Raw genomic sequence first — 26,023 nt, forward strand, 5'->3', positions numbered from 1 at the left:
TTTTTAAAAAAGCACCTTCATTCAGTTAATTCTGGTGCCAGGACTTCTTTAGCTTTTTGGCTTTGTTCATTACGCAGCAGAGTAAGAGTTAAGAGTTTTACTCACCCCGAGATGAGTGCTTTCCTGTCAGGCAAACGATCTTTGGCTGTCACGTGAGGAACCTGAACTCGCGAGACTCCAGCTATTGGCCGATAAGAGCAAAGGAGCATTCTGATTGGTCCAAGACTCTGACAGTTTTTTTTGTTTTTGCTGCGTCATCTATCTTATTATTGTTTACATGTGAGTATTTATTCATTTTTTTCTTAAATATACGTCTTTTAACGTAATTTGTTCCCGTACTTTGCCTATTTTTAACGTGTTTTCTTTCAAAGTCCCTTTTAAAAAACAGGCAGGTGTGGAAGCGACGAGACCGTTTGTGTCCGCTCTGCTGTGCCTCTGTGTCGGCGTGTGTTTTTGTGTGTTCCTCCCTTTATTGATGCTCCTCCTGACTGACCTGTCTCCACTCACTGTCAGGTGATGTTGAGCGGAGGACACGCCGGTGTGAGTGGACATGTCTCAGTCGGAGAAAGCAGGAGGTGACACTTCTACGAGACGCGGACAGAGACGCACAGCGGTGAAAAGGGAAGTGAAAGCAACGGTGTGTGTGAGTTCGCCGAGTTTAGCTCGCGTCCTCGCGTCCACGGATTTGTGATGGCGGACACGCAGAGGACTCTGTCTGCCTTCAGGCGGCTCAGCTACGCAGTGGGACATGTCCTCAACGACCTGTGTGCGTCTATGTGGTTCACGTACCTGCTGGTGTTCTACCACACAGTGCTGGGATTCCAGAACACCAACGCAGGTCAGTGGCGAACGTCATCGATTAATCGATTGTTTCATCTGGAGTTGGCTGGAGCTAAAACTGAACAGGATGGTTAAACTTTGTTTTGAAATTGAAATAACGATTGAAATAACCATGTTTTCAAATGTCTGATTTGATGAATTAATTTAGAAATCGATGAATCGTTTCAGCCCTGTTTTCCTAAAGTAAAATATGTGTGTGATATTTCAGGTTTTTGGATAATTTTCAGGTGTCCTACTTTTTCTGAAGTTAATTCGATACAGATTAAGTACACGCTGATCAAACTAGTTGACGATTAATTTAGTATTTGATTAATAATCGATTCATTATTCAGCCATAATACCTAGGACCCATTGGGTTCTCAAACTGTGGTACGTGTACCACCAGAGGAAGATTCAGAAATACCGCTCTACTGTAGATACCAGGGTATTACATTAATCTTAGTCTAATGTCACTATACCAGTGTGTGAAATATTATGTGAGGAAGAGGATGATGAGAGAGAAAATTATCTATACAATAATAGTAAATTAATTTTCTACATAATCAAGATAAAGGTTGGTTTGAATACACTTGGGAATTGCCAGTGTGGGACCAGATAGTTCGTAGTTTGTAGAATATTCTAGTCAAAAGGACAGGAACTGCTTTTTCCTCCACTTCAGTTCTTCAGATTTACCTTTGACACCGGCAATAAGAAATAAGTCCTGTGACCAAAGACTGTAAAGCTCAATAATAAACCATATGCATATATAGTATGTAAGCTTTGAGAGAACGCATGCATAATATAAAAGTCACATCACCATAGTCAAACATTTTTGGCCTCTAAGGACCCAATTCCAAAATGAAAAACTCAGCATTTGAATAATGTCAAGGCAAGAGAGTCCTTCATTAAGGAATGTGGATATTTGTGTGTGCAGGTTTCCTGCTGCTGGTTGGTCAGGTGGCTGATGCCATCTCCACTCCTCTGGTTGGATACGAGTCTGACAAAAGCCCCGGCTGTGGAAACTACGGCAAGAGGAAGACATGGCACCTCGTGGGTGAGAGACACACACACCTAAAAAAAAAAAAAAGAATTCTACTTAAGTTTATTAATGTCCTGCAAAATTAGGCCTTGACGATGACGTTTTCCGCCATTGCTTCAAGAAAATGTGCCTGCCTGCTGCCTGTGGTTTAAAATGTACATGACATTTGCCGAGGGCGGAGGTTTGCTCAGTGTCTGTTTTTGCAAAAAACAAACCAGTTCCCTGTTACTGAGAAGAGACTGAGACCTTATTTTAGGAACAGTTCTTCACCATTTTTTTGTTGGTGTCTCTGAGGAAATGCCATGGGTGGGTGGGGGCTGTGGGAAGTGGCAGTGGCAGTGGAAGTCAGAGACTGTGTGTGCATGTCCTCCCACAGCAAAATGTCACATCAACACACCAAAGTGCCAAAGTGCCAAAGTCCTCATACATATTTGCCTAAGCGCTTTAAACACGCAGAGAAACAACAGTTTTTCGCCATTTTAGCCACAGTTTGAAGACATTCTGTACACGAACACAGAGCTGGTTTAGTCACGGTCCTGCTCTCTGTTTCCCCCCTTCTGCATCAGTGGTACTGCAGCCTCACAGCAGGAATCTGCTCTTGGTTCTCTTTTTCTCTACTTTTTTGTAGGAATTTTGAAGAAAGTGGCAGAACTTTTTCCACCAAGATAAGGTAGTTTTTCACCGTATGTTGACATTTATGATTAAATTTGTTGTGTGTGTCCTCTTTTCTCCTCTGATTGTGTGCGTTATCCAGGCACGCTGAGCGTGTTGGTGTCCTTTGCCTTCATCTTTAATCAGTGTCTGGGCTGCGACCTCTACACTCCTCAGTGGGTCAGCCTCATCTACTTCATTCCGTTCATCGTTGTCTTCCAGTTTGGCTGGGCAGCTACGCAGATCTCCCACCTGTCTCTCATTCCGGAGCTGGTCACATGTGAACACGCTAAAGTAGAGCTCACTGCATACAGGTATGCAGCCACTTCTGCCAGTTTTTATGCTGGAAGAGATTTCTAAAGAGTTCAATGTTCATTTGTCCTCTGTGTGTTTTAAAGATACGCGTTCACCGTGATCGCCAACATCACCGTGTACGCCGTGGCCTACCTGCTGTTCCATGTGCAGGCCAATGGCGATGATGAACTGGGACCACAAGACATCCCCATCTTCAGGGTGAGCAGCATCTTCTGACACCTCGTTAAGTTCAAAAAACGACAACTCACTGTGTTTGAAAGTATAAATCCTTGATAATGGCTTTAACTATTGAAAATAGTTCAGGTGTTTAGAGTAGGTTTCTATGAGAACGTCACTCTCTGGGTCATATGGTTTATTGATAATATTTGGATATTTTAGGCTATGTCCTGATATAGGAGATGCAGTACAGTATATATGGATATAAAGCTGCACACAAGTTGTTTTTCTGGCTGGACCCGTGAAAAGTTTTCTTTTGAGATGTGTGCGCTTCTCAATCCAGTGTAAATACACTGTAAATAAAATGTCTACTTTGTTATCTGTATTACATGATCTTAAATTTTTTGTATTTTAGAAACAATGAAATTGAATTGAAAAGTCACTTTTTTAAATAGAATCTTTTCAATCCCGTGTATTTCTTTATAAATCTAACAGTCTTTAAAACCAGGAAAAAATTATCACAGATTCTCACGATATGACAATATGCTCTGTTAAATCCTTTTTATGTTGGGATTTCAGAACCTGGCACTGATTGTGCTGGGCGTGGGTGCACTGTTCTCCGTCTTCTTCCACTTGGGAACCACAGAGTCGCGGCCTGAGGCTGCAGGATATGAGGGAGGAGGAGGAGGAGAAGAAGAAGAAGAAGAAGAAGGGGAGCGGAGGCCTCTTCTTCCTCGCCCTAAGGCATCCTCTTCTCTCCTGCAGTGGAAGTGTTGGCTGCAGCAGCCGTCATTCTACCAGGTGGGTAATAAAGTAATCATATTCTATTCTGCAGGGAAACCCCACCTCAGACTGCACAGTCAGGAAAACAACTTTTCTGTTTGGGTTTTTGAATTTAGCAGCTGAAAGGGATGTGGTACACTCCCCAGGTCATTTCACATGTGCGTTGCACATACAATGCATCTCGTTGTGAATGAGGGACTTCTATCTAGAAGCTATTGCTTTATTCAGCTGCTTTTGTTTTGGATGATAAAATCATTTTTGTACTAGACATTAACAAAGAACTGACTGTTTATTTTGAATGTCTATCAAGCTTGTGAAGCTATTGGTTTATTTAAGATTGCTGTACTGATGCACAGTTATTAAATAAATAAGTAATTCAGTATATTTACTGTTTATTTAAAAAAAAAAAATCGGTATCGGATCAGGATCGGCCAATTCTAAACCTCCAGGTATCGGTACTGGAAGTGAAAAAAGCCGTCCCTAGTGATGAGTTGTCACTCATGAGCTGTATCTGTGACTGTGTCTCTGCAGGTGGCCTTACTCTACATGTCCACCAGATTAATGGTGAATCTGTCTCAGACCTACATCGCAATGTATCTCGTCAACACTCTGGGTCTGCCCAAGGTAACACACACACACACACACACACTCATTTATTTTTCACGTGTGACGTTCCTTCGTTCCTCAACATGTTTACCTTTCTTCTCTCACACACAGAACTTCATAGCAACAATCCCGTTAGTCATGTACCTGAGCGGCTTCCTGTCCTCCTTCATCATGAAGCCTGTCACCAAACTGATAGGAAAATGTGTAAGTTAAGGTGTTAACTGGTCTCGCTCGCTGCCGTTTGCTGTCGTTAGTGTTACATTAATGCCTCTCCCTCCTCATTGATCCAGCTGACCTACTTCTTGGGCCTGCTGCTGATCATGGTCTTCTCCTACTGGGTGCTGCTGGACGACCGCATGGATCAGCGGGTGTACGGGGCGGCTGCTCTGCTGGGCGTCGGCTCGGCCACCATCCTGGTCATATCACTCTCCATGACCGCTGAGCTCATCGCCGACCAGACTGTAAGTGTGTGTGTGTGTGTTTGGTGCCTCACAAGATGTCGGGGAAACAGATATTAACGCTCCCTCTCTGCCAGTCCAGCAGTGGCATTTGAGGATCTGTTGGAAAAGTTTGACGCTTTATATAAATCGATTAATCGGCCTATAATTTTCCAGATCGAGTATTTGCTTGGTCCAAAAAATGTTGATCAGTGTTTCTTAAATGTCTTGTTTTGTCCACAAACTAAAATGATTCCGTTTTAAAGATTTCTTTCTAGTTTTATGGAGAAAAAAAGAAACCATGAAACCATGAAACCAAGAAACTGATTAATCAAAGTATTTAAATTAATGAAAGTATTTACCACACTCCCGTCAGAAGTCACAGTCAGAACTCTCAGCTATTTAAAGTTCAGGATGTCCTGTACACAACTTCCTATGTTGTAACTAAGTTCACAAGTTCTACTTAAACGCAGCAGTAGACAAGCCACTCGTTTTCAGCAGAAAATAGTTTAAAAGAAAGGCTTCCGATAAGACTCGATTTAATGACTGTAAAGAAATTGGAGAGATTCTCCTGTGGCTGAGAACTGTGACGTTCAGCTACTTTGGTTCCCGCTCGTATATGTGCACGTTCAACTTTGTGTTAAAAGAAAACAAGAGTGAAAACACAGCTACTGGAAAGGAATGTGAGCTCGAGTGTGGATTTTGTGAGACACTTAGACTGAAACAGACGTGGACCGTCACTGTGATATGAGCTGATCCATGGCCGTATAACGTGCCTGTGAGGCTGTGTCACGACTCTCTGCAGACGCAGCGTACAGAAAGTATGACTCAGTGTCACTTGTCATCAGTATGATATTTATATCAGTATATTTCACATCAGCCGTCATGACTGTGACTATAACTGACACTCAAGTGTTTCTTACTGGACCTTTTTTTTAAAAACTCTCTACTGCAGCAAAGCGGAGCCTTTGTTTACGGAGCCATGAGTTTCACCGACAAGGTGGCAAATGGAGTGGCAGTGATGATCATCCAGGCACTGCATCCCTGCCAGTTAGTACACACACACACACACACACACAATCTCAGCTGACAAAGGGCAAAAGGCGACGTCACACGCAGGACAGAGGGGCTCTTTAAATTAATTTTGAAATTAATTTGGACAGCCTAAACTTAACCTGAAATTCCAGTTCCTCAGAAATGAGGAGCCTTGTTAGGTTTTGGTCTCCACGAGGACAACTAGTCCTAACAAGGTTAGTGTTTATGACAGAAAAAGGTCCTTAAAGAGGTAACTATGTAATGTTCACACTGCTCATACACTGTCAGAGAGAGGTTTGAGTTAAAGTAAATGTTCTGATGACTCATTGTTCTCTCTCTGTCCGTCCGTCTGTCTGTCAGTACTGTGGTGTGTTGTCCAGACTGTGTGTGGTTCTATCACTATGTCATGGTCATAGTGACCGGAGGCGTGGCTGTTGTCGCAGCGTTGGCCCTCTGCACCATCTTCATCTGGCCAATCAGGATCAGACCACGTGAGTTCTTCTGCTATAACAATAAATCAGTGTGTGTGTGCTCAGGCAGCGAGCCACAGTTCTGTTTGTATGCGTGAAACGTGATATAACGGTACATTAAATGTGTGTATATACAGTATGATCTGCAAATCAATTCTGCATGGATTGGATTGTGTGCTCAACTGTGTTTACATGCAACTTCCCACGTTCATGAACGCAGCACGAGCTGTCCAATTAACTGTTGTGATATGTGACACGTCACGCAACGTTAGGGCAGACAGAAACGAAACGGAAGCGAGTGGATGAGTAAATAAAACATTTGAGGGACCGTCATGTGTGGTTCCTTTTAGGGCTGCAACTAACAATTATTTTGATAATCAATTAATCTGTAGTTTATTTTTTAGATTAATCAAAAAGGAAAAAAAACACTCCCTCTCTCTCTCCCTCCCCCATCGCTTCAGTTTCTGTTATGAAGAAATGAAGGATTCATGTGAAACTGTCTACGACATCACGTTGCACACAGTTATTCCGCTAATTATAGTCAAACGTTGCCACCTTTTTCGGCAATTTTAAAAACAAACATTTAAAACAAACTTAATGGACAGAAAAACCCTCTGTTTTCTCCAGTTTTGTGATAGTGTTAAATTGTAATAAATATAAAGATAAGTGATAAATTACCGTGAATCTCCTTCACCCACGGCTCCAGCCTGCTTCCTAATGTCCTCTGTGGCACTGACAGTCTGCTCACAGTAACAACAATGTCATAACATGTACGCTGGCATCAGCCTGGCATCTCCATGGCAGGAACAAGGAAAGGGTTTGAACTTTAGTTCACTTTACCACGAAATATAACGACAAACACAAGGAAATAAGAAAAAGCTGAGATGAGTTCAGGTAAAGCCACTAAAGACTGAATGTCGGTAGAAGTATTTTGTTTTCTTTGAAACCATAAACACAGACCTTCATGAGCATTTCAGAGTCATCATGTATGAATAGAAAATGTTTTTTTGTGAAGATTTCAAATGTTTTTCCTTCTCCAAAAAGTAAAAACTGAACCAAACCGTGACCAAAAACCGCAATACGAGCCTGACCGTTGCAACCCTAGTGTGTACATATATATGCTGTATATACATATATGTAAGTTAAACTCATAGCTGCTTCTCATTTGTGTCTGAGTACTGATTATAAAATGTCTTCTGTGTGTGTGTGTGTGTGTGTGTGTGTGTGTGTGTAGGTGGTGTATCAGATGTCACTGATAATCAGCTGCCAGCATCAACTAATAACTCCGCCCCTGCTCTGTCCTCCTCCTCCTCTCACATTTATACCCGGCCCTTGTTTTCCCATCATTCCCCCCCCCCAAAAAATACACTTTTTTTAATGATGGCACAGATAATCTGAGGAATCAGGAGAATATCAGTGAGAGGCACAGAGGATTAGACGCTAAGGTTTATTACGATGTTAATCCCATCCTCCATGAAGAACCCAGGGACCAAACTCCAGATTAAATAACCCTCATGTCAGTGCAGGGGTCAGAGGGTCACTGACAGGAACATGTTTTTGCTCCACATATTATTTTAAGACTAACACACTACAGTATTTCAGCAATTTTGATCTCACAAAACTTGATAAATGTTACCGAGTCACTACAACTTTATTTTTTCATGTTGGCAAACAGACTAAAGTCCCTTTTCCACCTATGGTCACCTCGCCACAGCACGCCACGGGTTAGGTTTAAGTTGGTTTTCCACTACAAAAAAAGTAACTACTCAGTGTGGGCGGAGTCATCACTGCACGGCTGCATGAAACTGCGGCAGTCTGGCATTGTATCGCCTCAGCTCACTTGGAACCTTGCCAGAGCAGGTACTTAAAAAAAAGCACCTGGTACAAGGTACTATGCAAGTGGAAACACACCTTAGCCGTAATGCCGAGTTGAGTCAAGTCAAGCTGGTGGAAACGTGCCATAAAACATTAGGCAGAATAAGATGCTAGAATAAGATGCTCCTTGACTTTTAAATGGGCGCCCTCACCAACTAGTTTTAAACAACATATACATTTATTTTTCACATGATTATCTACATTTGCTGAACATATAAAATATTATGTCAATTTCACTACCAAGCAAAAAAAGTCCAATATTGTCACATCTCACGAATGGTGAGTCCCAGTTTTGACACTGTGTGAATGGAACGCCCCAAAAAACACGCACATTTGACATATTTATGATTAAAACGGCTACTTATTGATTATCTGTTACAGCTGTTTTTAGTATATCAGTGGGAAATGATGGTAGAAGGCTCCAGGGTCACATGACAGAGAGACATGTGATGAGGATGATGGTGATGATGATGATGAGCGACTTCGGAGTCAGGAAATGAGAAGAAAAAAAGGACCATTTTAAAATTATGGGACAAGAAACTACGCACAAGTATAAACCACTATGTTCACATACGCACAGACCTTCAGTGGTCACATGACAAATGACCATGAGCTTCACAGCTGGACTGCCATGAGGAGGAGGAGGAGGAGGAGGAGGAAGGCCTTGTTGCAACGCACTGGTGGCACTTAAAAAAACAGACCTTTACACTCGAGTGTGACTGATCGGCACAGTCAGCGTTTCTCTGCTGCTGCTGCTGCTGCTGCTGCTGCTGAGTCACTGCAGCCTCGCGGCTTTGCGGCTGCACAGAAAAAAAACTTGGTGCGTTTCTGGGAAAACATGGATCAATTTATCATTCGGTGTTTTTTTATTATTGTATCTGTTTAAATTGTATGGAATATGATGATGAATGCAAAGTATTTTTATATAATTACATATAATCAAAGCTTGATACAACCAAACTTTAAAGGGATCAACACCAACATTACTAATTATGTGTGCTTTAGTGAATGTGGATATAAGGGAATGACGGGTAGAGGATCACAACAGACACCAGGCTGCAACTAACTCATATTATCTGTCGATTGTTTTCTCAATTAATCGAGGTTTTGTTTACAGTGTTTTACCAAACCTGGTTAGTTTTTCCATCTCATGTGCGCTGGGGTTTTGTTTTTCATGATTTGATTCTGTGTTGTTGTTGTTGTTGTCGTCGTCATGACAACGTCTTTCATAAAGGGACTTGCGTGAAATCAGCCCCTCTTGTCCGTGTGTGACTTTACTTGGGTGCTTGTTCACTGCTGCCCCGTGTGGTCAGTTTGTGTTACTGGTGTGACAGAAGTCGCAAAATAACACATTTGAACTTTACATATGGAGGCACAGCGGTGGATCGACTACTCACTGATTTTCTCTGTGGAGGGACTTTGGTGTGAGTGGTTTACAGACTTTCAGCAGCTGTCTTCTGCCTCAGTGAACACACATGAAGAGGAGAGAGAGAGAGAGAGACTCACCTGTCAATCACATGATCCAGTGAATGTCATGTGACGTTATGAAACACCTTTATCAGGTGAGAGTGACATATTAACAACAACAACAGGAGGAGGAGGAAGAGGCAGACAGAGAGTTTCCTGTTTGACTGGTCGCTCTAATCAAACAGCAGATTGTGTTTGTCAGCAGCACCACTTTAAATGTTAACAACAGATTTTTATGGAAAGATGAGAAGATACCAAGGTGAACGTGGTGCTGGGTCACACACAGGTGCTCTACTGCAAACTGCGTGTGTGATTGATTGATTTATTCATTGTGTGGTTTTATGACAAAAAGCAATGCACACTAAAATTTGGGCAACAACAAGGCCTTCATTGGGCAACTTCAGTACATGGGTTTTTTCAGGCTGGAGTTTTCAGGAGTCACATGCATCTTGGATGGAGACCACATGGCCCTTTGCTCAAACAGTCCTTAAAGAGGACTGTATGTACATATATATATATATAAGAATGTTTTGTAGAAACAGTCACAGCACCTTTTTCTCCTCCAGTTGTTCACTTCAGGCACCATGGGAATATAATCCCTGAAACTGATGTCTGCGTGAGACTGACTCCATCATCAAAGCTCATGTTCATGCAGTTACGAAACATTAATTTTTATAATCCTACTCTTTAGCTCCACCCACAGTGGCTGAAAAAATACATTATACTGACTTGTTTACCTTGCTTTTTTATTTTTATGTATGTTTTATGACATTCCTCCTAGTGCCACAAGAGGGAGCTCCTGTACCAACGCTGTTTGAGAACAGTGACGACAGGGGTCCAGTTCAGGGTTGTGTTTTTCTTTAAAGCTCTTTTCACAAACACAATCTTACGCTGAGTGAAAGGTTGTTGTTTGCGTGACCTGCCTTTCCATAATTCTGGTCCTGGTCTTTGGAACGGCCCCCCTGAGAGACCTGAGAGCAGCAGAGAGTGTCGATATCTTTTGTCGCTCATAGTACCTCATTTATTTAGTATATTTACTACCGATTTTATGTAGTAGAATACGAGTAACAAAGACAGTTGGAGGAAATGCAGTGGTGTAAAAGCACAAGTTGCCAGAAATAAAGCAACAAAGTACCGTACAGATATGTGCATTTTGTACTTAAGTTCAGTAACAAAGCACACAGTTACAGCTGTTCTTCGATATACAGTCTCAAGACATAACATTGAATTTCATCCTATTCCTGGAGTCCAAAATAACCTTAAACCCTTTAAAAAACAAAAAAAAAACATTACAGGAGCTTGATTTAAAAATAAAAATAATCAAAAAACCAACTTCAACTCTACTTTCAAGGAAATAAGTTTGACCCATGATCCACAAGTGAAAAATAAGTGAGGAGGCCAACGTGGAAAAACCTGTACAATTATAATTGATGTATATATCATATTTAATGTCCTACTTCAATTGTCTGTCACTTTTTAAAAGATACTAACTGCAGGAAACACGTCTGTGCGTAACGTCGTGACCTATTTACAGCCGTTTCTGGAACACAGTCTCTAACGGCAGTTGTTTTGCAACTGGTGGATGAGAGCAGAACCAGGCGGGCTGGCGTGGTTTAAGGTGGACTTGAAGCACCCCAACCAGAACTAGCATGTCTCCATCACCAATGGTGCCGCTGGAGAGCGATCCACCGTAGACAAACCCACGCGAAGGCTATTCGTGCCAGAACCAACGAGACCACGATGGCATGACATTGTCTCCGCTGGACAGGACGCGTCAGAAGAATGTCCTTCGCCATATCCTGTTCTCACAACTTGAATCCGGCACAAGATCCCGATTTTGCGACCAACTGAAGTCCACTCTCCTTCGCCACAACATCGACCGTGCCAACTGGGAGACCCTCTCCGAGGTCAAAACAGGCCGCATGGAGAATGAACGACATTGTGAGGTGGAGGCCAGGAGCGGCTTCTCTGGATCTGACTGCCGAGTATGGAACACAAACACTCGGTAAACAAATCCATCTCCAAGAGAGGTAAACTATATTTAAACGTATATACACAAATCCCAACTAAAAGGTTGGGAAAATGTGTTTGGGAACCCCAAAAATGACCCGACCCAGTGCCAGAGAATCACTGGTTTAGCCGACATGATGCACATTACTGTGTTTGTTGACTCACAGGTTTCAGGTTCATGTCATTTAAATCCTCACACATCTCTGTCTCTTTTCATGCAACTAAAAAGCCCAAACTGCGTCCATCTGTGTCCATTTTTTTGGACACTGAATGTGCCTCCTCCTCAGTGCCCAAAAAACACCACAGGACTGGATGAGGAGAAGAGAAGTTTGTTTTTCACCTTCTCTTAGGAGCTTTCGTTGCTTTTTTGTTTTTGTTTTTTTTGTCTGTTTGTTGAAAGGATTATGTAAAATCTACTGGTTTTATTGTTCCTTGAACTAATGAACTTCTTCAGCAGGTCAGGAAAAGGTTTGTTGTCCTTCCTTTAACACAGAGAGATGTTCCTTTCCCTGCTTTTGTTTCATGAATTTTCTAAGAGTAATCAAAAAGTTGGGCATATAAAGAATCCATGAAGACGTCTTTTCATTATACATTTCTAGCTGGACTCTCGTCCATGACTGACAGTACCTGTAACCTGGTGCCATCCATGGACTAAAATGTGACTTCGACGGACTGCCGTCCCCTGATTGGTCAGAGAGAGTGGCCACTGGTTGACACAAAAATCAAACGCATCGACGATGGTGCAGACTGACTTCAGATGAGGATTCAGATAAAAACAACGTCGCAGCATGTTGAGGACGTACTATGAAGTAATGGGAAGCAACGTGACTGATACTCAAACCAAGTCGACTAGATCTAGAGCTGAATAATGGAAAAGTGCTATATATGGACCAAAGTATTAAGTGTTGAATTCAATGAAGGACAATCTTCACGCGTCAGCAGACCAAGACAATTTGGATAAATGCTATGCTTCCAACTTCACGGCATTAGTTTGAGGTTTACATTTTCTTATTTCTTATTATTTTGTGGGTGTTGGTGTTCTTGTGCGTGATTGACTCTGGGTCTCTTCCCAATTCATGACATGGTTCTGTTCTTTCAGTGATCTGAAATTTGATGCTGATTTTCTGAATTTTCCTCGTCTGCTTTTTCAACCAGACAGCCCGGGAGGCGCGATCAAGCCGTCAAAGCTGACAGGAAGATCACGCCGCCGTAACAACGGCTAACATCAGGTTACAATTCTGAGGAAGGCGGAAGGTACACACCGAAACTGGTTAACAAAGGTAAAGGAAAACTCACTACTGTGTCTAAAAAAATGGAAGGTTCAATCAGAAGACATCATGACCTTTCACATCATAGTGCCTCACCTCGTCAGTGCTCTACACAATGAAATGAATGGACACAAATTCACAAAGAAACATTTGAAAATCAAGAGTGGAAGCTGTTCTAGATGCAAGATGTGTGAGTGGGTTTTCTGCGGGTTCTCCGGTTTCCCCCCACAGTCCCCAAAAAACATACAGATTTGGGGATTAGGCAAATCTAAAGGACTGTAGGTGTTGAAAGTGAATGATTGTTTGTCTCTGATGGACTTGTCAGCTGTCCAGGGTGTGACCCTCGCCTTTCGCTGTATGTCAGCTAGGATTGGCACCAGTGACCCTCAAGTGCTAGAAGAGTGAGTGAGTATAAAACTAAGCAAACACACAAGTCACAAACACTCATGGTTCTTTTCTTTGTTTAGCATGTTAATGGTCCTGCCATAAAAAGTGTTGTTTAGCCTGGTTGCTCTCAGTGTCCTCAGGCACAGACACCAAACCACTGTCAATCTTGTTTTTTTAACCTTAGGGCATTTGTCCCGATTTGGAACATAACCTAATAAATCACTACGAATGGGGACGCACCACAGTCCTAATAGTCTTCATGATTTTAGTTTGCTTTTCAGTCTCAAGAATAGCATTAAATCCCACTGCTACGATTATGTCAAAGTGCAAAGCCACAAAATCCATTCAATGAACTTCATCAACAGTCAGATGTGAAACTTGCAACAGAATATAAAAGTTATAAGGAGGTCATTAAAGGAGAGTGAAAAAAGAGAGATATAATAAAGTACGTAATACAGGCCTTAATGCGAACAGGGTTATTATAGTTAACGAAAACTAAAATAAAAACAATAACAATATTTGTTAACTGAAATAAAATTAAAAACTATGAGAAAAAGAATGCTGACTAAGTGAAACTATAATTTTTTTTATTTCAAAAAGGTTGTATTATCATTCATAATTTAAAAAAAATTAAATTTGTTTTTGTTTACAAAGTGGGACATAAAGCTGTGCAAGTTAAACACAATATGTGTATTATTATTATTATTGTTATTATTGTTATTTATGTTATATTCCTGTTTGTCTTTGATTTTTACCTTTCACACTAACTGCATCCAACCTCAGCACGACAGTGCACAGTTTGCACTTCAGGCTACTTTCTTGTAGACTTTTCTATTTGATTCAGGGATGGTTGTTTTAAATGGCATCGTTTGTTGGGGTTTTATGACACACACACACACACACACACAAAGTACTTTTTATGGCAAATCCCAAACACTAAAACTAATTAAAACAAACTCATTTAAAAAAACAAAAAGTCAAAACTAAATAACAAACTAAAACTAATGAGAAAGGTGATGTTAAACAGAGTTTAACCCTTTAATGCAAGCGTATCGCCAATGACATGTTTGCACAAGTGCACTTTGCATTTCTGTCATCACATGACAGTTTGTGCTGTTGGGAAAAAAATCCCAACGGCTTCGGAAAAGCTGAGACGTTGCACGTTGAAGCCAAACATGCGGTTATTTTACGGTCATTTCACTCGCGCTTTTGCAGGAAGCTGGCGAATCAGCGTCTTTGTCACCAGAGAGACAGTTAGGAAAAAAAGCCTGTACATAGTTTTCAAATTTTTTTATTGTATATATGTTTTATACTGTTCAAAATTCTAATTTATCATTAAAATCAATTTCCATTTTTTGTTTCTCTTCATTTTAAATAGTTGATGGGTTATTACACTATTTTTACACTTTAACTGCCTGATGTTCAAAGTTATTTGTCAAAAATCACTTTTTTCTGACATTGTGAGGCTCAGGTGTTTAAGGGTTAAACAAAGGTCAACTGTGACTTATTAAAATTTAGACATACATTGGACATAAAGTCCCTCCTCTCGCCCGTTTAACCCCTCCCCTCGTCCCGGGTTGAGCTGTTAAATAAGACGAACTCCCATGAACGTCTCATCATCACTCAGCAACACTTTCCAGAAGCGAGAATGTCTCTCTGTCGCGTGGCCATCATGGTTCTCGTCATTCTCCTGCTGCTTTATGGTGAGTCTAACAGATACATAATGTACAGACTGAAGGATTTTTTGTGCAAACAAATCAAAAAACTTGACTTTAGTTGCAGAGACTGAGGCTTGCCGAAGACCTGGAATATGTAAATCCAGGTGTGGCATTTATGAAACAAGGTCAACAAGGTTTTCCTATTGTCCTTCTGGCAAAGTGTAAGTTGAGTTGCAGCAATTCTAATATTGTTTACATGTATTTGTTTGTATAGTGTGATGATATGAATGTTTTAACACTGTTTTTAACACTAGATGTTGCTACATGTGGGGCTAATTCATCCGTGCTACAATGCGACTCACCTGGAATCAGATGTCGTGGAGGATTCTGGATTCTTGTGCAGCTCAAATGAAGATGGAATAAAAAAATATTGGATGGGATTTTTGTGTTACAATATTTGGTCATACATCTGCATGTCGTGTTTAAACATTTGTTTGTATGAGACCTGCTGTGTGATATAATGTGGTTTATGAATCAAATCAGACCACACGCGCCTAAAAAAGGTGAGACTTGTTATCAATGAGACTTCAGAAAAAAGAAATAAATAATAAATGAAAACACAAGCAAGCATTTTTATTTGTCATTATACAACAACAACTGGTATTGCACAACGAAACGTTGAGGTCAGATGGAGGGTTGATCAGAGCCGATGCGACTGAGTGCGGCGCCACAAGGGATCAACTATAGTAAAGTAATAATATAATAAAAATAATCATATTTTGCCCTTTATCCCATTAATGTCTCAACTGTTGAGGCCAATAATTCTCACTTGGGTAAATATATATATTTATATATATATATATATATATATATATATATATATATATATATATATATATATATATATATATATATATATATATATATATGTATATGTAAATATATATATAGTGTATATGTATAAATAAGCTAAGTCAAATAATAATAGTAATATAATGTAATACAAATCATTATATTTTGAGTTTTATCTCATTATTTTCAGTAGTTTTGTAAAAACAAAGTAGGCACAATACAGGGTTAGGGCTTCAGTAGAAAGTGAGACACAGACGCTGTCCCTCTGTGTGGAAAGGCTGCAGATGTCTCTGAGGACCTCTACTGGTCAACAAAACAATAAAAAGAAAGCACAACAGAGACTTCATGTCCATAACAAGGCCATAAGGTCTGCAGGAAAGATCACCGGCTGTTCCCTGGAGGAACCTCCCACCTCCGGTCACCAACTCTTTGAAGTGTCGCCACGTGACAGAGCTGCTAAAAACACAATAGCACCAGAGTCAGAGGCAGTTTCTTCCCCACAGCCATCAGCTCACTGAATAAACCAGTTTAATGACTAAAATTTTGAAAAGATGTGCAAATGTCAGATCGTACCTAACTCACCAGGCTACGCAGCTCCTAGCACAGGCACTGGTCGTCTCCCGCCTTGACTACTGCAGAGCACTGTGCTGTGAAACCACTACATATTGTCCAGAACACGGCGGCGTGTCTGGTCTTCAATCAGCCTCAAAGGGAACAATGAGCTCCACTCACTGCGGGCGGCTGAGGGCAGCCCGCAGCGAGTGGAGCTCAACAAATTCAAATCACTGATGCTAGCCTACAAAGTGCTACAAAGGCTTATGTTATCCCTCGACTACTCCATTCATCAAAGGATTGTCGTCTGGCGCTGCAGACACCCAGCACAAGATAATCCAGACTCTTTTCATGTGTCGTTCCACACTGGTGGAATGACCTACCAAGCACCACCAGAACAGGGTCGGTAGCACTGTCTATCTTCAAGAAGTTCTTGAAAACCCAGGTCTTCCCAGAGCATCTTCTGTCCTAGCACTTACCCTCTACCCCTCCCCTGCACCATCTCCTTCTGCACTTCCAGAGAGAGAGAGACCAGGAGCAGATACACAACAACTGTATCAAGTTACAAGTTTATATAGTCAATGTGTAGCCACTGAGGGGCTGCAGGACAAGCAAGTCCAATGAAGTCCAGTCCACACGCTTGATGTGCTTAATGTGCAACCTTTTATTTTTCACATTTTATGGAGCAAGATCAAGTCCAATAAACAGCAGTAAATCGGTGACGAAGACCACCATGCCTAAAGCATATCTTTAAGCGGTTGAAAAACTGTGCGCTCTTCCGTCCGGCAACACCTGCCCAGTGACACAAAGTTCCCACCTTTATAACAACAAAAGAACACACCCACCACTTGCCGGCATAAATTGGTATTGCAGCAGCTTCACAAAGAAATGGCTCCAACACAATGTTTATGTACTGTTTATAGCAATACAATGCAATTTATATAAGCAGCAGCAGAGAGTGTTGATATAAATTATACTGACGTCGACTTTTAATTATAGCACAATAATAATGGTGATGATATGTATCATAGCAATATCCTCGAAAACTGGATCTGGATCCTGCAACCTGCAAGATGAGAATACAGAGAGAGAGAGAGGAAAGGAAGGAAAGACACAAACTAGGGAGAGAAAGAGACAAAGTTAATGACATATAAAAAGTCACATTCATACCCTGAGTGTGAGAGAGTGAAAGTGCGTGCACCACAGGAAAATCCCCCAGCAGTTTAGTTATATAACAGCATAACTAAGAGATGGTCCAGGTTTCCCTGAACCAGCTCTAACTATAAGCTTTATCAAAAAGGAAAGTTTTAAGTCTAACTTTAAATACAGAGAGAGGCTCCACCTCCCGAACTGTCAGTGGAAGCTGGTTCCACAGGAGAGGAGGAGCCTGGTAACTGAAGTAGTCTGTTAGGGTGATAAGGTAAGACTGACCATTAAGTACTTTGTACGTGAGGAGGAGGATTTTAAATTGGAAGTGGAACATCCTGATAATAATGAGTTACAGTAATCTAATCTAGATGTAACAAAAACATGAACTAGTGTCACATGGCAGTTGGGACTGGTTTGATTCTTATTGTATATTTTAAGGGTTTTTGCATGGTTTTATTTATCAGTGTGTTTTAAGTTTTTATTGCATGTTTTTAGAAATGTCCCACTGCCTGTGAACGCACCATAGGATGGTGAATGCACTGCACCAGGAGGTTCTACTCTTGTCCCCAACAGGAGCCAATTGTCGGCGGAGGAGTCCAGAGAAACCTGACACCGCCGCCGCGAGACTCCTCCTCTGGACCCATGTGATGCAACTGTCCCGGTCTGACAAACTGTCCCAGACCTCTTCAACTTCCTGAGAAAGAAGAGCCGTTGTTGGGCCTTCTTCACCAGGTGTGAATTGTTCACAGACCAGGAGAGGTCGGAGGAAATGTGGATGCACAGGAACTTTATGCAGTCTTCACGCTCCACCTCCTCTCCATGTATGTTGAGTGGAGCATGTACAGTCTTCCTGGACCTCCTGTAGTCCACTATGACCTCCTTGGTCTTGGTTTTATTATATTGATTATTATAAATCTTGACAATCTGTAGTTGGTCCTTGAAAAAATATGGAACTCAAAAACAATAATCATTATATTGATTAATGTAATAAGGCTAACTGATTTAAGTTTGAATCAATACATAGGTATATTACCAGATTTTATGATGTTGTCATCTGTGGTCCAGGATGCTCTGAACTTTGGTAGCAGTATACAGTAGCTGAAGCAATCAGCTCAGGGTCTTTCATTGTCTCTCCAACACGTTTTTGGATCCCATGCTGCAGGGCGTCTATGAGTGGTCCACACTTTGTGAAGTGTTGGCAGCAGGAAGCCCATATGCACGGATGATTCAACCTGGAGGATGTTAAGGGTTAGGGTGACAGGCTTCATAACAGCAGCATATTCAGCCAAAAATCCCATCTCAGCTGGATTGAGTCTATAAAAGATGTACAGATCAAAATTAGATGACAGCAATTTGAATTATTGCAATATATGTAATAATACATTACATACATTGCAGTACAGTACTGTCCATGTTAAATACAGTCATGTGAAAAAATTAGGACACCCCATAAAATATTCAGTTATTCATTAAGAAATGTTCACATATCAATGTCTAATCTTGTTTTTATTCATCTCTGGAAAAGAAAGTGATCTAATTGCAGGTATACAGCAAAAAATAACATTGTTTTACTCATTAAACAAAAGACATCAACATAAATGCATATTCTAACTGAGGAAAAAGTTAGGACACCCTACCCCCTAATACCTAGTGTGACCCCCTTTGGCTGAAATAACGCAGTGAGACGCTTCTTGTAACCCTCTACCAGTCTCTGACATCGGTCTGAGGAAAGTTTGCCCCACTCCTCAATGCAGAATGCTTTAACCTGTGTGATGTTTGAGGGGTTTCTTGCATGTACAGCCCGTTTCAGGTCACCCCACAGCATCTCAATGGGATTAAGATCTGGGCTTTGACAGGGCCATTCCAGGACTCTCCATTTCTTAGTTTTCAGCCAGTCCTTTGTGGATTTACTGGTATGTTTAGGGTCATTGTCTTACAGATGGTCTCACATATTGCTCAAGCATCCATTCTACATCACTGTAGAATTCATGATGGATTCTATGATGGTGAGCTGGCCAGGTTCTGCTGCAGCAAAGCATCCCCAAACCATGACACTTCCACCTCCATGCTTCACAGTTGGTATGAGGTTCTTTTCCAGGAACGCTGTATTTGGTGTGCGCCAAACATGTCCTCTGTTCTGTTGTCCAAATAATTTAAATTTTTGACTCATCTGTCCAAAGAGCATTATTCCAGAAGTCCTGTTCTTTGTCTATGTTCTCTCTGGCAAACTTCAGTCTGGCCTTAATGTTTCTCTTGGAGAGTAAAGGTTTCCTCCTTGCACACCTCCCGTGAAAATTAAACTTGTGCAGTCTCTTTCTGATTGTAGAGGCATGCACTTTCACATCAACAGTCGCCAGAGCCTGCTGTAGGTCCCGTGATAACATTTTAGGAGTTTTGGAGACTTCTTTTAGCATCTTGCGGTCTGCTCTCGGGGTGAACTTGCTTGGACGGCCAGACCTGGGCATGTTGGCAGTTCTTTTGAATGTCCTCCACTTGTACGCTATTTTCCGGACAGTGGAATGGCTGATTTCAAACTCTTTTGAGATCTATTGAAATCCCTTACCAGACTCATAAACTACAACAATCTTTCTGAAGGCCTCAGACAGGTCTTTCGATCTCACCATGGTGTTCACGCTTAAGTCAACAGTCAGGAGCACACCAAACTGAATGTTTGAGGTTTAAATAGGGTAAGCCTCCTTCAAATAACAATAGAGTAACAATGTTCTAATCATGTGCACTTGATGTGATACACCTGTGTGTGATATCAGCCATTTTAACTGGGAAAAATGTGGGGGTGTCCTAATTTATTCCTCACCAGAAATTGCATGTTTATTTAATTACGTTTTACAGAAAGCTTTAAAAAGTATTTTCTTCACTTTTACTTGTTCAGTTATATTACTTGAATCTCTCAGTATTGTTAAAATTGATATTAAATATCCATATTTCTAAATATGTTAAAAAACACACATGTTTTCATAGGGTGTCCTAACTTTTTCACATGACTGTACATAATTAAAAAAAATTAAGTAAGATAGTTAACTACACCTTTTTAAAAACTGTTTAACAAAAAAATGTGGAATTTGCCCCCTTACATCTTTATCTTAAATACTGTGCCTACATTTCGAAAGTTTCCCCTTGTTCCTTCTGGATTCACTATATGAGCTGAATCACCAAGTGTCCTGTAATGTTAGTCCAAAGTAAGTAATTAGTGGGTTCCACCTCTTCTTGAATAGGGCCAAGTCAAGGTTGAGCTTTGCTGTTATTTTTTCCATTGTGTATACCCTGCTAAGTCGCTCTTTCCATTGGTCTACAGTCGGGGGCAGTGGCTTACACCAGGACATAGTTATCATCTTTTTTGCCACCATTATGAGGATTTTGAGTAGGTAAATTTTTGCTTTACATAAAGTCATAGGGAAGCACTCCAAGAACAAAGATCAGCGGGTCATTATTTATGCTAATTTGTAAGATGTTAGAAAGTTCCGCCCGGATCCTCTCCCATTACATCTTCAGTTTAGGACAATCCCAAAAAAATGTGTGTGTGATCTCCAGATTTGTCTTTGTTTTGTCAAATTTGGAGATGATAAATGGAGTTTTGAAAAAGCGGAGATTCACTTTCCATATGAATTCTTTCCATGAGGGGCTGCGGGTCAGTTTATGCCCATTGTAAAGGACCTCAGTACACATTGTTTTATGTAAAGTTTGTTTTAAAGGGGACATATTATGCAAAATCAACTTTTTAACCATTTTAATACTGATATTTGGGACTCTGGGGGCCCTACCAGTCGCCAAAGTGTGGAAAAACAATACTCAGTCATGTTTTCGTGGTTCCGCTTAGTGTAAGTATAGGCGATAAAATGCTCGATGTTGAATTCCCTGCGCTTATGACATCAGCATGCGCATTTCACCGCGAATGTTACCGCCCCACCAGTACGTTTACTTCGCAAGCTCCACCTTAGCTCCACCTTGTCCCTGCGAGAGTGCAGGCGAGGGAGGAAGAGCGGTATTATGTCAACGCGTTGTCATGCTTTTATTTTGTTAATTTTTGACATTGACACTAGATGCATTAACAGGGAGAGTAGAGTTAACGGGAGAGTTAAGTAGATGCAACGGGAGAGTAGGCACATCCGAGGAGCTACCAAGCTACCGCTACCTCCCATGCTTCTATGCAACCCACGATCCTTGAAAAACAAACTAGATGAATTTCCTCAACAGGTTGGAGCACGCTACAAATATCGTGAGTGTGGTCTAATGGCTTTTACGGAAACCTGGTTTAGCAAAGAAGTGCCAGACAGCTTTATTCAAATTCAAGGTTTCTCCCACCTACGGCTAGACAGAGATCTCGGACAAGACGGGGGGTGGGGTGTATTTATGTCAAGGACAGTTGGTGCCATAACTTTGCAGTGAGAGACAAAATATGCAACCCCGACCTGGAGCTGCTGTGTGTTACCCTGCGGCCACATTATCTACCAAGGGAATTTACCAACATATTTGTGTGTGTTGTACACATTCCGCAAAATGGGAACGCCAGCAGAGCAGCCAACGCGATTACAGACTGTGTACATCATCTGCTCCCATGCTGATACTTGCGATTTCAACCATTGTAGCCTGAACAAAACTCTACCTGGCTTTTATCAATATGTTAAGTGTAATACTAGAAACAACAACATCCTCGATAAATGCTATGGCAATATCAAGGAACCCTACACAGCCAGAGCCAGACGTCCCCTGAATAACTCTGACCATAATGTTATCCAGCTGCTCCCCACATATCGTTCAGTTTTTAAGTCCAGCAAACTGGAAACTCAGTCTGTGAAGGTATGGTCTAGTGACAAAATGGAGGAGCTGAAGGGATGCTTCCTCTGCACATACTGGGATATCTTTTTCAAGGATGCAGACATTTACAGTGCCACTGAATCAATCACTGCCTGCATATCTTTCTGTATTGACTCTGTTATACCCCAGAAAACTGTTATACGATACCCTAATAACAAACCATATATTACAAAAGGCATTAAGGAATGCATTAACAGGAAGAAAACAGCCTTCAAATCTGGAAATAAAGCGGAAGTCCGGGCTGCACAAAAAGACTTTAATATGCAAATGAGGGCTGCTCGGCAGCAGTACAAAGAACAGGCAGAACAAGATCTGTTAAAATCAAACACAAAGATACTTTGGAACTCTATCAGACAAATTACCAACATGGACAACATGGTGGCCGATTGTCATTGTTCTCTTGGGGGCCTTTTTGGGTACTGGAATAATAATAGATGTTTTCCAGAGTTTTGGAACTGTGCATGTGTCTATAGAGAGCTGGAATAGTTTATGCCAGGCTGGTGACAGTTCTTCTGCAAAGGTTTTTAAAAGAAAAGCAGACAGGTTGTCTGGGCCTGTTGCTTTGTTTGTATGTTTTTGAACACTTTGGTAACAGTGTGCGGTTCAATTATGATTCTGTCCAAGTTCACATTACAAATTACACTGCAGCACATTCCCTGATATTGTCAGTATTAAAACGCACATAAAAATTGTTCAGTTCATTTGCCTTTGCAGTTTCATTGTGTGCAATGTTGTGTCTATTACCTCTAATGTTTTTAAAACAATGGAGAAGCTTATGATAGAGAAACTCCACACAGATGTTGAACTAATGCTAGATAAATATGCTTACACAAAAAAATCGCAGTACACGTGATGCCATATCAACAATAATGCACCTCACTGTGAAGCACCTTGAAAGCCCTGTTGCATATGCCAGATTGCTTTTTGTTGATTTTAGTTCTGCTTTTAATCTAATCCAGCCAGATGCTTGCATGCTTAAGAAACTAGTTCAGCTAAATGTAAATTCCTTACTAATCAGGTGGTCTCACTCAGTGATGGGGACGAGACCGCCTATGCCGAGTCTGAGTCAAGACCGAGTCTTTGAGGAAGCAAGTCTGCGACGAGAGTCCTTTAGCAGTCGAGACCAAGACCATAAAAACATGTCAGTTTTCATATTCATGATTTAGTATCACCCCAATTAATAATCAACAGTTATGCCTACAGACTAAGCTAGATTGGGAATTGTTTAGAGGAGCAATCTTAACATCTTAATATGGACTATGCTTTTACGATCATTAAAAAAATCCCTACCACATGCATCATCTTCTGCCTATTTTTATAAACTGCTTCAACAGTGCTGCTCTGTCATCAACATGTTAAGCCCACCCTGACTTTTTTAATCATAGTTAGGACATGCAGAGCAAATTAAAATTTTCTAGTGGTATGTCCAAATTAGTAGGCTTAGCTACTTTAATAACACACTAGACAATACACTAGAATTCAGTGTGTTTTAAACTTTATTCCCCCATAACACAATTGCACTGTGTAATGCAGTTCATGACTAAGATACTGACTCTTTTACACCCCCCTCCCCTTCCACAAACACTTAGCAGTGTCATTTAGCAGACACTTTTATCCAAAGCGACTTACAATGGAATTGAGTACAATCAGCGGAATCAAACTTGCGACCATGATGTCTTTCGCACACAGGGTACTGGTCTTAACCACTGAGCCACACACCCAAATACACACACATAGTGTATATCACACTACGTCACACTGCTGTTCACAAATATGATCTATGTATGTGTTATTAACCCCCAAGTCCCTAAAACATGAACATGTATATCTTTTAAACACACACTCTTAACTTTACTCTTCCCCGTCAAGAATTTTGTAGTTGCACTTTAGAAAAATCAGAGATGAGAGCAAGCTGTGCCTGAGACGGGACTCATGTGGTCTCATAATGAATCCACCTCGACTAAAAACACGTTCAACGGGTGCTGAAGACGCCGGCACAGCCAACAGTTTCATGGCCAGCATGCGGATTTGAGGAAAACGCTCTCGGTGTTTGGCCCAAAAGTGAAGCGCATTCCCAATGTCTGTGTCTTCAATAGTCTCAAAGTATTTTGCAACCTGCGTAGCAACAGATGTTTGCTGCCCTGTGATGCGCTTTTTGAGGGATTTGTACCTCGACAGCATGCGACCACATTTCTTTGGTGGGGAATAACTGTTGTATGTTATTACCCTTGCACTCTGTGGTAAAATGTAGTACACCCAGTTTAATATGTTCTGGTCCGCAAATATGATACGAATTTACAGTAAGTTTTCATACATCAGTTTATGCACTAACCTTTCAGGGATTTTTTCAGGTCCTCTCTGTATTGCCGCTGGTATGCTGCACCCTGCTTGCACATCACATCGAGATCCACCCAATTTTGGCCAAACTGTGCGTACAGCATTGTGGCAAGGGTGTAGATTTTGTTGTTGAATGGCTCCTCCTTCCCAGTTTTCCCAGCCATATCAAACTGTTCAAAAATCCCCTGGAAGCGTTTTTTCAGTGATCCGTGTAGTGCCCTTGCGATGGGTCTACACAGGATATGACTTGTTTCACGTTTTATTAAATGGGTGTTCAGGTCAAGAACAGTCGGCACAATGATGCTGATAGTTACGACTTTTTCCCCCTCTGTTAAGTTAGTAGCCTAAGCAAAAGGAGTAAGAAATGAGGTTAAGTCTCTGAGTTGGTTCCACTCACGTAGCGTGAAAACAACATCTGAAAAGTTGTTAAGGCACATTTCGGTCAATGTTTTGTGATCCAGAGAAGTCAGTGCTTGTAGTTGTTTGAATGTACTATTCCATCTGGTGTTGTTCGCCGCAGGTACAGTTTTTGTTGTTCCACATGTGCTTTCAAATGTGTCTTTGAAAGCTGAGCTGGTGTGTAAGAGGGTAGAAAAGCCAGATGCTTTAGCAATGGCAAGACTAATTGATTTGACCTCTTTCATTCCATCTGAGACAACTAATTGAAGAGAATGGGCAAAACAAGAAAGCCTCTCCCCCGATAGCCCAAGTTCTGTGTCCTCATCAGTGTCCTCCCATAACTCGTCATCATCATTGCATTTCATATTGGCGGCATTGTCTGTTATAATATAACAAACTTTTTGCGTGATGCCTTATTCTTCAAGTATTTCCTCAAAAGCTGCAGAAATCCTTTCACCGCTGTGCCGTCCTGTAAACCGTCGGCAAAGGGCCGCAGTCTGCGGTCAGACCAGATATCGACAGGTTACAGAGACAGATGGTTGACTCTGCAATCTTTCAGCAATAGTCTGCTTCACCAAGTGAAACCACCTGTAGCCACCTAGCCAACCCACAACTCCTTTCACTGCAGAGCAATCTTAATGGTGGAAATTATATTAGGCTACCTACTCGAAATTATCAGCCTATGTCTACATACTGCTGAATGTTGTCACAAAGGCTTTATGTAACAATATTAATGTAGATTAACAATTAAACAAGATGCAGATGTTGTAGATGTTGACTAATTTTAATCAACAAACTGACAGTTAAATCCAAAACCCAGATTTTCAATCTGGTTAAGACGGCAGGCAAAATTATGGGAACACCTGCACCATTCAACCCGCAGGAGCTTTATGATCAGGCTACAATCAAGCAGACTAAGACCATT

General features: G+C 41.2%; 1 protein-coding gene and 1 long non-coding RNA gene across 2 annotated transcripts; both read left to right on the forward strand.

Moving 5' to 3' along the window:
- The first annotated feature begins 247 nt into the window (after window positions 1-247).
- Window positions 248-9,438, forward strand: LOC122781678 (major facilitator superfamily domain-containing protein 12-like). Its single transcript, XM_044046014.1, has 12 exons — window positions 248-279; window positions 514-838; window positions 1,754-1,873; window positions 2,613-2,823; window positions 2,908-3,022; window positions 3,560-3,781; window positions 4,295-4,387; window positions 4,481-4,573; window positions 4,660-4,830; window positions 5,762-5,856; window positions 6,202-6,332; window positions 7,546-9,438. Exons 2-12 carry the CDS (start codon window positions 691-693, stop codon window positions 7,707-7,709), a joined length of 1,563 nt encoding a protein of 520 aa, XP_043901949.1. The 5' UTR covers window positions 248-279; window positions 514-690; the 3' UTR covers window positions 7,710-9,438.
- Window positions 9,439-14,738: 5,300 nt separating this feature from the next.
- On the forward strand, window positions 14,739-15,536 carry LOC122779170. The gene is made up of 3 exons (XR_006361520.1): window positions 14,739-15,021; window positions 15,095-15,197; window positions 15,291-15,536. It is a non-coding gene; the product is annotated as an uncharacterized LOC122779170 (long non-coding RNA).
- The last annotated feature ends 10,487 nt before the right edge of the window (window positions 15,537-26,023 follow it).

The sequence above is a fragment of the Solea senegalensis genome, linkage group LG1 (genome assembly GCF_019176455.1).
Source record: "Solea senegalensis isolate Sse05_10M linkage group LG1, IFAPA_SoseM_1, whole genome shotgun sequence".
In the NCBI taxonomy this organism is placed as follows: Eukaryota; Metazoa; Chordata; class Actinopteri; order Pleuronectiformes; family Soleidae; genus Solea; species Solea senegalensis.